This window comes from Eptesicus fuscus, chromosome 18 (genome assembly GCF_027574615.1).
Source record: "Eptesicus fuscus isolate TK198812 chromosome 18, DD_ASM_mEF_20220401, whole genome shotgun sequence".
Lineage (NCBI taxonomy): Eukaryota > Metazoa > Chordata > Mammalia > Chiroptera > Vespertilionidae > Eptesicus > Eptesicus fuscus.
In genome coordinates, this window is record NC_072490.1 from 24,568,446 (window position 1) to 24,585,685 (window position 17,240).

Below are 17,240 nucleotides of genomic sequence, written 5' to 3' on the forward strand. Positions count from 1 at the left end.
GTATGAATACTCTCACTTCACCCCGAGCGTGGACTAATCTTAGCCCCGCCTCTTCCGCCCAGCTACTTAATGCTGCGGGTTGCCCTCCTCCTGTCAGTCAGAGGCGGTGCAGGGCGACTCCTAGTCTGCTTGCTGCCGTCTGGGGGGGACTGTGTTGAACTTTTAGGTGGAAGATGTCGGGAAGTAACTTGGGCGACGGAAGCGAGGAACAGGTGTCTGGTGCTGCGGTCCTCGCCCGGGCCCTGAAAGCGCAAGTACGAGGGACACCTGCCTGAGGTGACAGGCTCCTACGGGAGCCGGCGGGGGCCCAGCCGTGTTGGAAACCAGTATTGCCAGGGCGGGGGGGGGGGGGGGCGCGGGGACAGGTGTAATTGGAAAGGAGGGAGGGTCCCGTGAAGTTTTCCTTTTAGCGCCCCGGAGGGAACCGTGTGGCGGGGGCCCGTGCACTTATCCCCTTGTTCTTGGCCCCCCAGGATGTGCAGTACATGTTTGGCATCGTAGGCATCCCAGTGACCGAAATCGCCGTTGCCGCCCAGCAACTGGGCATCAGATACGTGGGGATGAGGAATGAGCAAGCGGTAAGTATGGACGCCGGGAGCCCAGGGCATATTGTTAATGATTAATAATAACGGCAAAGACTCATTGCAGACACTCAGGGCTTACGGCTGTTCCAGTACTTGACACGTGTCCATCACAGCAATTTTAGGAGGCAGGAACTATCAATCCTAGCTGACAGGTGAGAAAAGTGAGACGCGGAGAGGTTAAGTAACTTGCCTGAGATGACAACTGTTATGGCGGAGTCAGGATTTGAACCCAGGAATTCTGGGCCGGGATTCCTTGCTCTTAACACTATACAGTAGGTCCTGGGGTTACGTGGGAGATCCATTCCTACAGCCAAGGTAAAGCTACCTCACTCACATGGAGCACATACACAGCAGTAATGAAGTGAAACAGTAAAAAGAAAATTTAAAAGAAAGATAACAATTCCTGACCTTTACTTGTGGTAAATAAATAATAAAAAACATAAAAGCACATACGTACATACGTCGAAATGTCGGAACTTTTTTTTATATATAAATAAATGGGAGATGGTGATGTAACCACGAAATGCCGTTTGTCAAGTCCGATGTAACCCAAGGACTGCCTGTACTCTATTGTGCTCTGCGAAATGTGTCAGAATTGGGACAGTTTCCATGTCTGAGTCTGGGTCCCCTGTCCTTCACTCTCATAACTACCTGTTACATGTTTATTTCTGTGTATTATTTCACTGGTCTGATTCCCCTATTAGTCTGTGAGCTCCAGGAGGGCAGGGGTATTTTCTCTTCCTGACACGTCTGTATCCCCAAGGACAGTGGTCAGCAAACTCATTAGTCAACAGAGCCAAATATCTACAGTTCAACGATTGAAATTTCTTTTGAGAGCCAAATTATTTAAACTTATACTTCTTCTAATGCCACTTCTTCAAAAGAGACTCACCCAGGCCATGGTATTTTTTGGAAGAGCCACACTCAAGGGGCCAAAGAGCCGCATGTGGCTTGCGAGCCGCAGTTTGCCGACCACAGCCCTAGGCGGTTCCTGCACGTGGTAGGTACTCAGGGAGTACCTGAGCTATGAATGGGGGAAGGCCAGGTCTCATGTCATATAGCAGGTGTCCCTGCAAGGTGACATATCCCAGAAGGTACAGCTATGATTAGAACTCAGGTGTCCTAAATCCCAGGCCAGTGCTTGTTCCACCACATCACGCTGCCACCGTTCTTAGAGGCTTGGCTCAGTGGTTGAGCGTCAACCTATGAACCAGGAGATCACAGTTTGATTCCAGTCAGGGCACGTGCCCAAGTTAGGGGCTTGATCCCCGATGGGGGGTGTGCAGGAGGCAGCCAATCAATGATTCTCTCACATCATTGGTGTTTCTCTCCCTCTCCCTCTCCCATTTTCCTCCTCTCTTTCGATCTGAAATCAATAAAAAAAGAAAAAGAAAAAAAGAAAGGCAGCTTCAAGCTTTATCAGTCCCCATAAGCTTAGTTGCAGGCCTCCTTAGGTCCCAGGCACTTCGTTGGACACTGGATGTGGAGATGAAGGACAGTTCCTGTCCTTGAGGGGCTTATGACCTAGCTGTGGAGACAGACACAAACGAACAGTTTTATTATAATGTGGCAAATACTGTGATTGAGATATATCCAGGGTGCTGTGGAAGTCCAGAAAGAGATATCCAGCTCAGCCTAAGACTTCCGAGGTTTCCTGGAGGAGAGGATGCCAAGCTGTCCTGAAGGATGAATAGACTTTAACCAGCCAGGAAGGAGAGGACAGGCCTTTCTGGAGGTGATTCCTGGGTTTGGGCTTGCTTGACTGACTAGGTGGATCATTGTGCCACTGACTCAGTTGGGGAATACAGAGGGAAGAGCCAATTTGAAGAGAAAAAGTAATGAGTCCCAATTTGGACATAATGAGTTTGAGATGCTGGTAGGACATTCCCAATGCATATGCCCCTCAGTCAACCTGACTTTTTGCAGCAGTCAAAGGAAGACTTAACTAGAGAACGTGAGAACAAAAATACAAATTACTAATATCACTAATGAAAAAGGAGACCAATGTGTTGAAGAAGAAATCACAATGGAAATTTTGAATTGAATGATAATAAAAAAAAATGCAATTGCCAGCCCAGCCAGTGCATCAAGAAGTCACCGGTTCAATTTCTGGTCAGGGCACATGCCTGGGTTGCAGGCTACATCCCCTGCAGGAGGCAGCCAATCCACGATTCTCTCTCATTGATGTTTATCTCTCCCTCTCTCTATAAAGTCAATAAAAATATATATTAAAAATGTGATACCAAACTTATGATAGCTAAAGCAGTTCTTAGAGGAAATAGTTTCAAATGAATCTATTAATAAAGAAGATCAAAAACCAATGCTGTAAGTTTACATTTTAAGAAGCTAGAAAGCCCTAACCAGTTTGGTTCAGTAGGTAGAGCATCAGCCTGTGGACTGAAGGGTCCCAAGTTCGATTCCCGTCAAGGGCATGTACCTTGGTTGCGGGTACATCCCCAGTAGGGGTGTGCAGGAGGCAGCTGATCAATGTTTCCCTCTCATCAGTGTTTCTAACTCTCTATCCTCCCATCCTCTCTGTAAAAAAATCAATAAAATATATCTTTAAAAAAAAAAAGGAGCTAGAAAAAGAAAACCAAATTAAACGAGTAAAATAATAAAAGAGCAAAAATAAATTAAATAGAAAACAAATGGACAACAAAAAAATCAGTGAAGTAAAAAATTGGTTCTTTGAAAATATTAATAAATTTGATAAATCCCTAGCAAAACTGATGAAGAATAAAAGAGGAAAAAACACACAAATTACCGATATTAGGAATAAAAAAGGGAACATTTCTATTTATCCTGAAGATATTTAAGCAATTGTAAGATGATATATTTTTTATTACCTAGGAGTTTTATTTTATACTTATTAAAATCTACTTAGACGTATTTAAGCATGGATTTTTTTTTAATCACATCTGTATATACATAAAAAGGAAAATGAAAGCAGAAATTGATTAAGATATTCCTAAAATTTAATTTAGAGCCCTGGTCCTCTGAATCACTTTGTATACTTATACATGTATGTATTTTTTAACTGTGGTAAAAAAAATCATATAAAATTTACCATCTTAACCATTATTGAATGCACAGCTCTTAACCATTTTTTAAGTGTACATTCACATTGTTTTGCAAAAGCTCTTCCAGAACTTTTTCTAGAGAAACTGGAACTCTGTACCCATTAAATAACTCCCCGTTTACCCTGCTCTCATAGCCCCTGGCAACCACCATTCTACTTTCTGTTTCTATGAATTTGACTACTTTAGATACCTCATATAAATGGAATTATACAGTATTTGTGGCTGGATTATTTCACTTAGTATAATGTCCTCAAGGTTCATTCATGTAGCATGTGCCAGGACTTCTGTTTCTGTTTTTTTTTTAATTCTCACTTCACTTTAAAAACATTATCTTTATTGTTGAAAGTATTACAGATGGCCCCTTTTCCCTCCCCATTGATACCTTCAACTCCACTCTGGTCCCCTTCCCAGGCCTTCCCCAAATTATTGTTTGTCAATGCGCTATTCTTATAAGTTCATTGGTTAATCTCTGCCCACCTCTTCCCTTTGAAATACATCACTCTGTTGCATGCTTCAGTGTCTCAGGATCTTTTTGTTCATCAGTTTATTTTGTGTAAGAGGATATTATGAATAAACTAGATCATATGGGCAAATTCCTTGAAAAACAAAAACTAGATTCAGTAAACCATTATTTGAAATTTACAGGTAGAACATTACTTGTTAAAATGGAAGGTTTTCTAATTCCTCCTTTACAATTAAGTTCTAGTCTCTTCCTTAATAATAAATTATTAGCCATAGCTGGTTTGGCTCAGTGGATAGAGTGTTGGCCTGTGGACTGAAGGGTCCTGGGTTTGATTCTGTTCAAGAGCACATACCTTGGTTGCAGGCTCGATCTCTGGCCCTGGTTGGGGCCTGTGTGGAAGGCAACCAATCAATGAGTTCCTCTCACATCGATGTTTCTCTCTCTCTCTATCCTCCTCCCTTCCACACTCTCTAAAAAATTCAATGGAAAAATATCCTTGGGTGAGGATTAACAACAACAAAAAATAAATTATTATACATGTACTTACTATAAGGATCCCAATATGCTCAAGTCCCAGTGTTTCTTCTTTGTAGGCTTGTTACGCTGCCTCTGCGGTTGGATATCTGACAGGCAGGTAAGCTAAAGTCTTTGTTTTATTTCCATTTCTTTTCAAGGCTCTCTTAATCAGAGGTTCCTAAGAAAATGCTTTATAAATGTAAAATGACAAAGTGAATTATATGAAGATAACCTTTCCTTGGTGTTGTAAGCTTAGAAAGTCATCTAGGGTAAAGCATTCAAATTCAATTTTAAAGAGTTGGAAGAACACTGTATTTCAGAATTACTTTCAAAGATCAATTGACATTATATTTACTTGTTAAGAAAAATTTTAAAGACACTTCATTTTTCCATTCACAAATGTAATCAGCACTCAAAATTTTACTTCTGTGTGCAGTCAACGTGTCTTAGCCAGATGTAATAAGAGCACAATGTGAAGAGGTTAGTGAAACACCATGTGAAGATGATAGGTACCTTATTTCTTGCAGGAAGACTAGTATCTTTCTCTTGTTTTTTTCTAATTCAAAAAATATTTTAATAATTGTTTTACCAATTGTAGAAAAGACCTATATGCCCTTCCTCTGAAGTCCAAGAACGTTACCGTGTTTCACTGTCAGTGGTATGAATCAAGTATTGCATTTGACCTGTTTTTAATAAAAACAATTTTTTTGCTTTTAGGCCGGGAGTATGCCTTGTTGTTTCTGGCCCAGGTCTCGTGCACGCCTTGGGTGGTATGGCAAATGCAAACATGAACTGTTGGTAATTAGATTGTTATTATTGAAAACATTTTCTTAAGAACGTCAGTGAGTGATTTTACATATGGAGCAACTGCTGATCTGGGGTGGGAAGACTTGGAATCAAGTGCTTAAGAGAATGGCTTAGTAAAAATTAAATTAAGAAGAGTATTAAGAAGAAAAATTTAAAACTATCAGTAATTTGTGTACATAGAAACAAACACTGAATACACACACACACACACACACACACACACACACACACACACACACACTCAGGTGTGGGCAAAAGTAAGTTTACGGTTGATTGTATGAAAAAAGACATGCAGGTTATGGTTACTACGATAGCTTTATTAACTCAAAAGAATGTCACAATGGCAAAAAAGAAACACCCAAAAACCAAAACATCTACTTTTGCCCACTCCTGTATATCTGTATATGTATTTGAATGTGTGTGTAGTTCTCTTTAAGTGAATTATTTTTTTAAAGATCCCAGATCAGTATGCAAGAATGTATTTAACTCTTCATCTTTTCTTACATAATTGGCAAGACAGTTGAAATTAAAATTTTTATATTTCTTTGACCTTGTCCTTAGTCCCATCTCTTTACCAATAAGATCATGTTAAAGGAGGTTACCTTTTCATCAATTCATAAAGTACTTATTTAAAATTTATTATAAAAAATTATCCTCCTCTTAATCCTAAGAATAATAGGAAGGACATAAAAATTCATTTTAAATCGCCACACCTAGAGGTTTAGCATTAGCATCCAAAAGGGGTGGAGGAGAGAGGGGCATGGGAGAAAAACATTTACTATAAATTTCAGATTTTTCTGAAACTGAGGAAGGGTTCTCTCACATCAGGTTATTTCCTAAATCTTTAAATCTACAGTTTTTAGAGAAAATTTAATCCTCATTCTATGTCTCTATTTTTTAATATTCATTGAGTGTTTAGTATTCATTGGCCACTCTGCTGAGTATTTTACAATTTGTAATTCTCTTTTAAAAAATGAATTTCAGGCCGTTGATTGTGATTGGTGGTTCCTCTGAAAGATGTCAGGAAACAATGGGAGCCTTCCAGGAGTTTCCTCAGGTACCCAACTCTAAGATTTTCCTCTAGAGTTTAGTTACATAATTACACACTGTTAAGATTTGTGGAGAAGAATATTGTATGTCAACTATAAATTTTAAATAAATAAATGCCAAAAGATTTATGGAGAAGAAATAAAGTCCTGTCTAAAAAATAAACAATTAAAATGAAGGAGAATTACTGAAGTAATTTAGAGGTAAAATTCCAGAACTATAAGACAATTTCAATGTGGATATTAAGAAAACTTAGGCTCTGCTTGGGAGCAGTCTTCTAAGAAATACATCTTTTGGTCAGGCTTTTAAACTAAAAATAGGTTCTCCAAAGAGTCAAGAAAATATAGGAATAAAAATTGTTTTTGCACTATGCCTCTCAGATTTGGGGGAAGTAAAATGTTGACAGGAAAAATCCTACCCAAGCAACTACTAGTAGACTCTGGACAAGTTCATTTTTATTTTGGAGGGCTAAAGGGAAGTATTTGAAAATTTTTAAAAACTTGAAAGAATTTGTCAATGAATCCCACAGTTTTAAGAATTGTTGTAGGAAGCAAATAGGTGAGAGTGAATGTTAATTAACACTTAAGATATGAATATATTTGAGCATTTATAGCACAAAGTTAAAACCATTAGGCAAAGTGTGTTGGTAAATTAGGAATCATTGTGAGAACTTCAAAATAGAAACATATAATTTTGTATATGATTTAAACTAGATCTTGATATAGGTTAATGAAAATGTTATATTTTTATACTCTTGAAAGGGAATTGCAATGGTAGATAATGACAACAGTTTTTTAAAAGATGCTGATATATGTATTTGAAAAATAAGTAGAGCAGATAGTTATGTAAAAGGAAATTTAAAGTTACTACAAAAACTTTTAGCTGAAAAAAAGGCAGAAGATAATATCCATTACAAATATTTTTCCCAAAAAGGAAAATAATAGAAGTTTATTAAATGAAATTAACAGTTTGAAAAGAAAGATCCAAATATCTATTTCTTGTGGAAATACTTAAAACTAAACAACATGACTATGAACAGACTGAAAGTTGATGAGTAATCGTAATTCTGTCACACTTGTGGGACTTAAGATTACCAATCATTCTGTATATTTCATACCAAGTATCAAGAGAAACAGTTTCTGCCGAAACCGGTTTGGCTCAGTGGATAGAGCGTCGGCCTGCGGACTCAAGGGTCCCAGGTTCGATTCTGGTCAAGGGCATGTACCTTGGTTGCGGGCACATCCCCAGTAGGGAGTGTGCAAGAGGCAGCTGATCGATGTTTCTCTCTCATCGATGTTTCTAACTCTCTATCCCTCTCTCTTCCTCTCTGTAAAAAATCAATAATATATATATATGCATTACTTGGACTAATATATATATGCATTACTTGGACTATTTCTTTATATATTATATAAAGAAATAGTTTCTTTATATATATATATATAAAGAAATATATTTCTTTATATATATATATATATATAAAGAAATAGTCCAAGTAATGCATAGTCTCCATCTTGCCTCAGAACATAATAGAAAGTAATGACTTAACATTTTGTTTTCCTTCAGAAGAGTAATATGATCTGTGAACTGAATTTTAAGTGATTTTCTTTTTGCATATAGGTTGAAGCTTGTAGATTATATAGCAAGTTCTCTGTCCGGCCAAGCAGCATAGAAGCTATTCCATCTATTATAGAAAAGGTACAGTATTTAATTCAAGCCCTCCAAGTCAACTAGTTTTTTCTCAGTTGCTCATATCTGTGTCATTTTTATTCTCAATTGAATGAGTAATAATTTGGAACATATTCACATAGTTAAAAATGATATTGTTAAAGAGCTGTATACATTTTAATATTTGCTGCCATTATATTTAATTATAGAAACATAAAATAAGTCACTTTTGAAAAACAAAGTTTTTCCTGTACTTTTTTTAATTATGGAAAAGTAAAAAAAAAAAAAAGAAAAAGATATAATGGAATCCTGAGTGCCCTTTCTTTTAGGCTTTTGCAAGATTGTTCTTGAAAATTAGTATTCATGCATATAAAACCATCCCTTAGTTGATTAAACAGCATATTATAATTTTAGTTTACCAACTTCATTTATATGTGAATTTACATTTGAGCTTTTTCAATACCATGTGTTATAGAAATCATTTGACACATGTTACAACATCACAGTTTCTGAAAACTGCCAAGTCACAGGATTAGGAAGCAGGTGAAAGTGCATGTTATGAAGACTTGGCCGACAGAGCCTAGTAAGATGAAAGTGTAATAGAATGTCAATTTTAACAGTCTAAGTGAATAATTACTTTATCTTTCTCCTTTTAAACAAAAATCTCTTTTAAAATACAATTGACCCTTGAACAACATGGGTTTGAATTGTGCCAGTCCACTTGTATGCAGATTTTTTTCAATAAATACTGTACAGTACTATAAATGTATTTTTCCTTCTTTATGATTTTCCTAATGTTTTTTTGGTTACTTTATTGAATACAAAAATATGTGTCAATTGACTGTTTATGTTATCGATAAGGTCAACAGTAAGCTATTTAGTAATTAAGTTTTGGGAGAGTCAAAAGTTATACTTTTTTCTTTTTTAAAAAAATATATTTTATTGATTTTTTACAGAGAGGAAGAGAGAGGAATAGAGAGTTAGAAACATGGATAAGCTGCCTCTTGCACAACCCCTACTGGGGATGTGCCCGCAACCAAGGTACATGCCCTTGACCGGAATCGAACCTGGGACCTTTCAGTCTACAGGCCGACGCTCTATCCACTGAGCCAAACCAGTTTCGGCTAAAAGTTATACTTTTTTATTGCATGGGGGATCGGGGTCCCAACCCCCATATTATTTAAGGGTCAATTGTATATAAAATTAATAGAGGGTACTTCAAATTTAATTAAAATTGTTTACTTCTCCAACTAAGGATATCCAGAAAAATTAAAACTGTTTATTTCACAATTTTAAGTTATCTTTGGGTAAAATATGATAATAAGGATTGAGATTTTTAAAAACATTTTCTTCTGTTTATAATAAATTTAGGCTGTAAGAAGCAGTATTTATGGTCGTCCAGGTGCTTGCTATATTGACATACCTGCAGATTTTGTGAACCTCCAGGTGAATGTGAATTCTATAAAGTGAGTAATAGTTATGCTAGATTTTTTCTTAATTGTATTATAATGCTTACCTTGAAAGGAATTTACTTAGCAGTTTATAAGTTAATCTTTTTTAAAAATATATTTTTATTGATTTCAGAGAGGAAGGGAGAGGGAGAGAAAGATAGAAATATCAATGATGAGAGAGAATTATCAACTGCCTCCTGCATGCCCCATGCTGGGGATTGAGCCTGCAACCTGGCATGTGCCCTGACTGGGAATTGAACCGTGACCTGGTTCATAGATCAACATTCAACCACTGAGCCATGCCAGCTGGCATAGTTAATATTCATTTATCTTAACTTTTTTCTTTTTTATTGATTTCAGAGAGAAAGGGAGAGGGAGAGATAGAAACATCAATGATGAGAGAGAATCATTGATCAGCTGCCACCTGCACGCCCCCCACTGGGGATCAAGCCCGCAACCCAAGCATATGCCCTTGACCAGAATCAAATCCGTGACTCTTCAGTCCACAGGCCGACGCTCTATCCACTGAGCCAAGCCAGCTAGGGCCATTTATCTTAACTATTTAACTATTAAGAATCCTAGTCAAAGGGCTTCTCTGAATTAAAATGGTATTATTTAGTAATTATTTTGGGGGTTAATTACTAAATAAAATATTTGGAGCTTCCTGAACTTATTTGAAATTATTCTTACAGTACCCATAGATAATACATTCTCATTAATGTATTATAGCCACTTAGAGTCGTTATAGTGTAAACCAAGAGATGAGGAGACTGTTGAAAATTATTAGAACTCAACATTATAAATTTTAGTCTGTCTGTCTCAGTTATTTAAAAATATTTCAACAACAGATGTTTATTACTTAAATAAACACTGAGTGGACAGAAAGTGTAAAATATTTATCATTGGCATCTAAGTCACCCTTGGTACAGATGTGTACTTGGGTTAATGAATCGCCCTGAGTACCACTCAGTACATTCCTGCTACTGTGGACCAAGTGACCTTCTAGTGACCACAGAGAGAAAGTGGGCATTTCTGTACACTCAGAGGTTTCTAATTGGGAGAGTCAGAGCAAAAGGACATCTATTCTGCATAATACCTGAGCATGATATTAAAAATAATATTGGGCAGGGGAAGGAGAGATGAGTCTCAGGTAAGTTAACTCTGTAAGCTTTCTTTAAAAAATCTGTAAAGATTTGAATGTCCTTTTTTTAAATTTTTGTATTATAATGCCCAAGTGTTGAACAGTATGGTGTTTATTCATTAGAATAAGTGAAATAAAACACTGAGGACTTGATGTCCAGAATTATTTAACTATACAGTTTTAATATTTATTTTATTAATATATATTATGGTACTGAAATCTTGACTAACCCAGTGAGTGGAAATATAGTAAGATAGTTAAAAGCATGGACTTCGGAGACAGAGAAACCTAGTTCAATCCAGTCTCTGACCCCTGGGCGAGTTACTTTACTTTCTGAATTTTTTTCCCCCAATGGTGAAGATAATGGTAATACCTAATGTCATTGTTTTGAAATTTAAGTGAGAATAAATGGCACATAGTAGGTATATTTAATAATACTAGCTTTTAGAATGTTTTTACTATTACTACAACTACTACTACAATGTAAAGCCATTAACTCAAATTTCCTGTCAACTCATTTGACTATTAGATGATACTAGTGAATAACTGTTAATTTACTAGATGTGGTAAGGATATTATGGCTACATATGAGAAAGTATATTTTATAGCTGCATGGGGAAGTTTTTAAGTCTTGATGCCTATAATTTACTTTAAAATGGTTCAGGAAAAGAAATCTTTATATGCATGTTTTTGTATGTATGCATGAAGTAAATGTGGTAAAATGATATTAATTATTGAACCTACATGTTGGGAATATGGAATTTATTATCCTATTTTTCTACCTTTTTATATATTTTATATTTTCATAATACATTTATGAGTTGGTCTCTTTTAATTAACAGAACTCTTTATTTCCAGGTACGTGGAGTGCTGCATGCCACCTCCTATCAGTATGGCTGAAACTTCTGCTGTACAAAAGGCAGCATCTGTTCTTAGGAATGCCAAACAGCCCCTTCTTATCATTGGGAAAGGTAGCATTGAATGGAACTCTAAACCTTGCTGGTTTTTGAAAGAATGCTGTTTCTGTTTTTAGAAGTTGTCTTCATTATTAACATCTACTTTAATGTTTGAAATTAGAATAAGAGTTCTCTTCATCCAATATAGCATTATTTATTAGTTTTGAATAGAATTGTTGTAGAATGCCTGTTCTTGTCCTTTTAAGGGAGTATCACCGAATGCATTTCTTTGGTCTTATGAGTAAAAATGCGTTTTTTTCATTGTAAAATTTTTGTTGTTGTTAATCCTCACTAAATTATATTTTTCAATTGATTTTTTTTAGAGAGAGTGGAAGTGAGGAGGAGAGACAGAGAGAGAGAAACATGGATGTGAGAGAGACACATTAATTGGTTGCCTTCCATTTGCTGACTGGGGCTGAGATCAGGTCTGCAACCAAGGTACATGCCCTTGACTGGAATCGAACCCGGGACCCTTCAGTCCAAAGGCCGACGCTCTATCCACTGAGCCACACCTGTCAGGGCCCCTAAATTTAATTTTTAATGTTTACTTATGTATATACTAACACTTTACTGGCAAATATTTAAATCTTTGCCAGTTTCTGTTTGTTTGTTTAGAATATTTGTGACAAGCATGTTTGTGCATAAAACTTTTTCCATATTTAGGATATAAAACGGATTCCCAGAAAGAAAATTAATTAACCCTTTGCACTTGCTTGCTTTTTTCTCGATTCCTTTATTCTAATGCTAACCGTGTCTAGTCACACTCGACATCCGAGTGCAAAAGGTTATATTTTAAGGCTTTTGGTGCATGTTGTCAGATTGCTTTTTCCTAAGGCTGTGGTTGGCAAACTGTGGCTCGTGAGCCACATGCGGCTCTTTGGCCTCTTGAGTGTGGCTCTTCCACAAAATACCACGGCCTGGGCGAGTCTATTTTGAAGAAGTGGCGTTAGAAGAAGTTTAAGTTTAAAAAATTTGGCTCTCAAAAGAAATTTTAATCATTGTACTATTGATATTTGGCTCTGTTGACTAATGAGTTTGTTGACCACTGTCCTAAGGTATTGTACCAATTTATACTTCTTTCAGCAGTTTATTACAGTATCCATTCTATGTTCTAGAACTGAGGAGGCTATAAATTACATATGACCATATTAGTTAATTGTCAACTACTAAGGAACTACTACATAGAAACTAAAAATTACTTTAATGGAAATGGTGGACAACATAAAAAAAATTGAAGTCAGAGCTGAGTTGAAAGCAGCTATCTATACATATAAAGAGGTAATATTGCCTTATGGTGTCCCTGTAACAACCAATTTGCATGTTGATGCACGCAGCAGTGGGTGGGAGGCTGGAGGCAAGTTCCCCAGGGGTCTGAGAGGAGTGCCTGACAGGAGCCCAGGCTGCAAAGAAGGAAGGGAAAGCGGCCATGGGGAGCTCTTCCAATCCCCCTGCACCCCGGGGGAACAGGGAGGCCAACCATATGGGGAGAAGACCCAGCCTTAGGGGTAGCTGCAGCCTGCACCTCCGACTCCTGATCTCTTCCCCTGCCACCCCTGCCAGGGGCGCCCACAACAATAGCCTGCTAGCGACCACCTGTCAGCGCCCCCAAGGCACCCGGGGCCTGGGGCCCAGCTGCTGAGCCCTCTCCACTGGAGCCGGGCATGCCTCTCCTCCCTACAACTCCAGACCCAGGTGGAGGCAGGCCTGAGCGGCCCCCCAGGGTCAGACCCTTCCCCCGCATCCTCCCTCTTCCTCCCCCCCCCCCCCCCCCCCGACCCCCCAAGCAGCAGCAGCATGGTCTCCACAGTGGAAGCCCTGAACCTTGCTGGGGGCGTGGCTAAACCCGCCCTCCTAGCCCACCTGGCTCCACCGTGGCGCGGCCCCCATCTGGCTCCAGGAGATTGGAGCCCCACCCTGAGCAGGTACAGCTGTGAAACGGCCATATACAATTTAAAGAATGGCGCCAAGCGGGAAGGTTTGACAGTTACTCCCCCTTTGGCCTCTCTGTCCCCCTAGCGCCCCCTTAACTCCCTGCTCCCCGCCAGCGCCCCCAGGGACCATCACCACTACAGGGCTGCTGGCCAGAGCCCACCCCTCTGAGGCCTGCGGAACCCTCTGCAAAGCTTCCATAGCTACAGTCCCAGGAAACAATCATGCCCTCCTCCCCTAATCAGCACTTGCTACCTGTGAGGGTACCCATGGGCTTAAAAATAACAATCCCTTCCCATTTAGACATCACTTACTTGATGAAACATTTCTATGTTTATTAGCTCAGAACCTCTTCATGACAACCCAGTGAGGTAGGCGGAGAAGAGATTACAATTCCTATGGGATATGCGTATGTATTCAGAAATGAAGCTCAGAGAGGAAAAGTGTCAAGCCCAGTGGTTCCCAAGGTGCAGCACACACCTCACAGGGGGCACAATTTGACTTTAAGTGGGGGCAATTCAAGAATGAGTTAACAGTGAATTTTTTGCGTTTCTTATGGTTCTAGGGGCCTCATCTACAGCTTATTCTACATAATAAAAGGCTAATATGCGAATGACCGAATGGTGGAATGACTGGTCACTATGATGTGCGCTGACCACCAGGGGGCAGACACTCAACGCAGGAGCTGCCCCCTGGTGGTCAGTGTGCTCCTACAAGCGGAGTGCTGCTCAGCCAGAAGCCAGGCTCACGGCTGGCAAGCACAGCGACAGTGGTGGGAGCCTCTCCTGCCTCCGTGGCAATGCTAACAATGTCGGACATCCTCCCAGGGCTCGGAGACTGCTAGAGGGCGCAGGCCAGGCTGAGGGACCCTCCCCCCAGGTGCACAAATTTTGTGCACCGGGCCTCTAGTATGATACAATAGCTCTCTTATCTTGGCAAATAAGTGCTTTGAGTCTCAAGTACCTTACTTTTAAAAAAAATACTAACTATCTCAGCAGTATTATTATAATTAATTAACACAACAAATAGAAAAAGTTTAGTGGGTATTAGTTTTCATTCTTTCTCTAACCAATATTAATGAGTGATGATAAGGCAGGGAGTCTAGAAAATGTTTTTGAGGTAAACAGAGAAATAATGGTCCCCCTACCTATAGTGAAATAGACCTGGTAACAAACAAGTGCAGTAAACTCTTAAATGGTGTGTATAGTGGTGAGGTGGCTTCTCAAGGGAAGCAGTCATTGGCTCATGGAGTTAGTTGGTATGGACAGACTACCCAGAAGAGGTGACACTGAGGTTACACCTTGAAAAAAGGTTTGATAAGTCCCCTAGTGGAAAAAGGGAACAAAGGCAGTTTGGGAAGAGAGAACTGGGTGGGCAAAAGATACTTCGGTAAGAAGGAGAATGCAAGGAAACTTCCCAGATAAGAAAAAGCAACTACTTTTTCTCTTATATGTCTGAGAAAAGATTTTTCTAAGGCAGTTTTTTTTTTTTAATCCTTTCCCGAGGACATGCTTAGAGAGAAGAAGGGAGAAAGAGAGAAAGCAAAACATTTATGTGAGAGGGAAACATCTATTGGTTGCCTTCCGTACCTGTCCTGACTGGGGAATGACCCCACACATGTGCCCTGACTGGGAATTGAACTGGCATCCTTTCAGTGTATGGGACAATGCTCAACCAACCAAGCCACTCTGGTTGGGCTAAGGTAATTTTATGAGGAGAACATTATATTGAATCTGAAGGTACACTATACTATTTACTGGAATTCAGTAGAGGATTGTAACTCCTGAATATGGAGTAATATTCTACTAGCCCTGAAAAAGAGTATAAAACTAAGTGGCTAAAATGAAATATAGTGGCCTTGGTGACATGAGAAATGAACTCATCCCTATATTCAAACAGTGAGTTTGAAATGGGGCATACAGCTATTCTGTAGGCACACACTGTAAAAACAAATGCTGTGTGGACCACTTGGGTTAGCCTGTTGCAGTCACAACACTGTAGAGCTTGTGAAGAGATCTACAGAACTTTAGAAATGTGTGCCCCTTGTTAGAATTTCCATGCCTAGACTAGGAGATTGCAGTCCACATTAGCTGGTAGCAATGTGTGAGGTTACAGGGAGCCTTCCCCTGGGAGGGCAAAGTCCTTTCATAACTACTTGGGCCTACCAGTAAATACAGTATGTTCAGGGAATTGTGAGGAGTAATTCAGTAGAACTATAGCATAGAACAGGCAATGAGAGCAGCAAAGATGTTAGATGCAATTTTTGTTATGAGCATCCTTTAGGAGGATTGAGAATATTTTTTTTTAATATATCTTTATTGATTTCAGAGAGGGAAGGAGAGGGAGAGAGATAGAAACATAAATGATGAGAACGAATCATTGATCAACTGCCTCCTGCATTCCCCACACTGGGGATCAAGCCCACAATCCAAGCATGTGCCCCAAATGGGAATCGAACTGTGACCTCCTGGTTCATAGATCAACATTCAATGAGAGCCATGCCGGCTGGACTGGATTGAAAATATTATTAGAGAAGAAACTACAACTATAGCTTTTTTTTTTTTTTTTTTTTTTAATCCTCACTCGAGGATATGTTTCCATTGAGTTTAAAGAGAGAAGCAAGGAGAGGTATATGCTCTCACCGGGAATTAAAACTCGTGATCCTTTGGTGTACTGAATGACGTTCCCCAACTGAGCCAGACTGGCTAGGGCAGAACTATTGCTTTCTTAAACATTTTTAAATACCAAAGATAAAAACCATAATCATTTGTTTTGAGTTCAAGCCTGTATAAGCAGGAGAAAATTTGAGAAGTTTTGAAGGCAATTTCATATGAACTGTTTTAAGGGTCCGTAGCTTAATTGACTTAATTTATTTGCATTTCTTGTAGGTGCTGCTTATGCCCATGCAGAGGAGGGAATCAGGAAATTGGTGGAGCAATGTAAATTGCCATTTTTGCCCACCCCCATGGGAAAGGGTGTTATCCCTGACAATCATCCAAACTGTGTAGCTGCTGCCAGATCCAGGTGCGTAACATTCCAGATTTTAATTAAATACAGTGGCTTGACAGATTTTAGGCTAATTTAAATTATTATGTGACTTTAATGAATCTAGGAGTTCTGAAATAATCATGTAATTTTAAGCATACCTATTTATTTTTAGACTTTTCAGCACTTTTAAGATGTTGTTCACTATCTCCTGAAACTCATGATTTCAGATGAGAAATTTGCAGTCATTTGAATCATTGTTGCCCTATATGTAATATGTTGTTTTTCTATGGCTGCTGTCAAGATTTTTTTTTAATCTTTGGTTTTCAGCAGTCTGATCATGTGTCTGGACATGGTTTTCTTTTGGTTTATCCTGTTTGGTGTTTTCTGATCTTCTTGAATCTGTAAATTGGTATATTTCACCAAATTTGGAAAGATTCTAGTTATGATTTTTTCAAATATTTTTTTGTACACCAATCTCTTTTTCCCTTTTGGAATAATACAAATATTAGCCATGTTGATAATGCCTATAGGTCCCTGAATATCTGTTCAGTTCTTTTTAATCCTTTTATCTCTTTTATCTTTTCTGCTTGTCTGCTGAAAACTTTTATTT

At 38.7% G+C, this 17,240-nt stretch overlaps 1 protein-coding gene across 3 annotated transcripts in view; it reads left to right on the forward strand.

The window, feature by feature from the left end:
• Positions 1–20: 20 nt before the first annotated feature.
• Positions 21–17,240, forward strand: part of HACL1 (2-hydroxyacyl-CoA lyase 1) — a 34,528-nt gene continuing 17,308 nt past the window's right edge. For 2 of the 3 annotated variants that reach the window (XM_054729641.1, XM_054729643.1), the window contains exons 1-9: positions 21–254; positions 474–578; positions 4,721–4,761; positions 5,361–5,441; positions 6,435–6,507; positions 8,118–8,195; positions 9,537–9,631; positions 11,616–11,728; positions 16,531–16,666. In XM_054729641.1, the coding sequence (XP_054585616.1) occupies positions 174–254; positions 474–578; positions 4,721–4,761; positions 5,361–5,441; positions 6,435–6,507; positions 8,118–8,195; positions 9,537–9,631; positions 11,616–11,728; positions 16,531–16,666 (803 nt within the window). In that variant the 5' untranslated portion in view covers positions 21–173. The remainder of the gene's footprint in view (positions 255–473; positions 579–4,720; positions 4,762–5,360; positions 5,442–6,434; positions 6,508–8,117; positions 8,196–9,536; positions 9,632–11,615; positions 11,729–16,530; positions 16,667–17,240) is intronic. The other variant, XM_054729642.1, reaches the window with a different exon arrangement.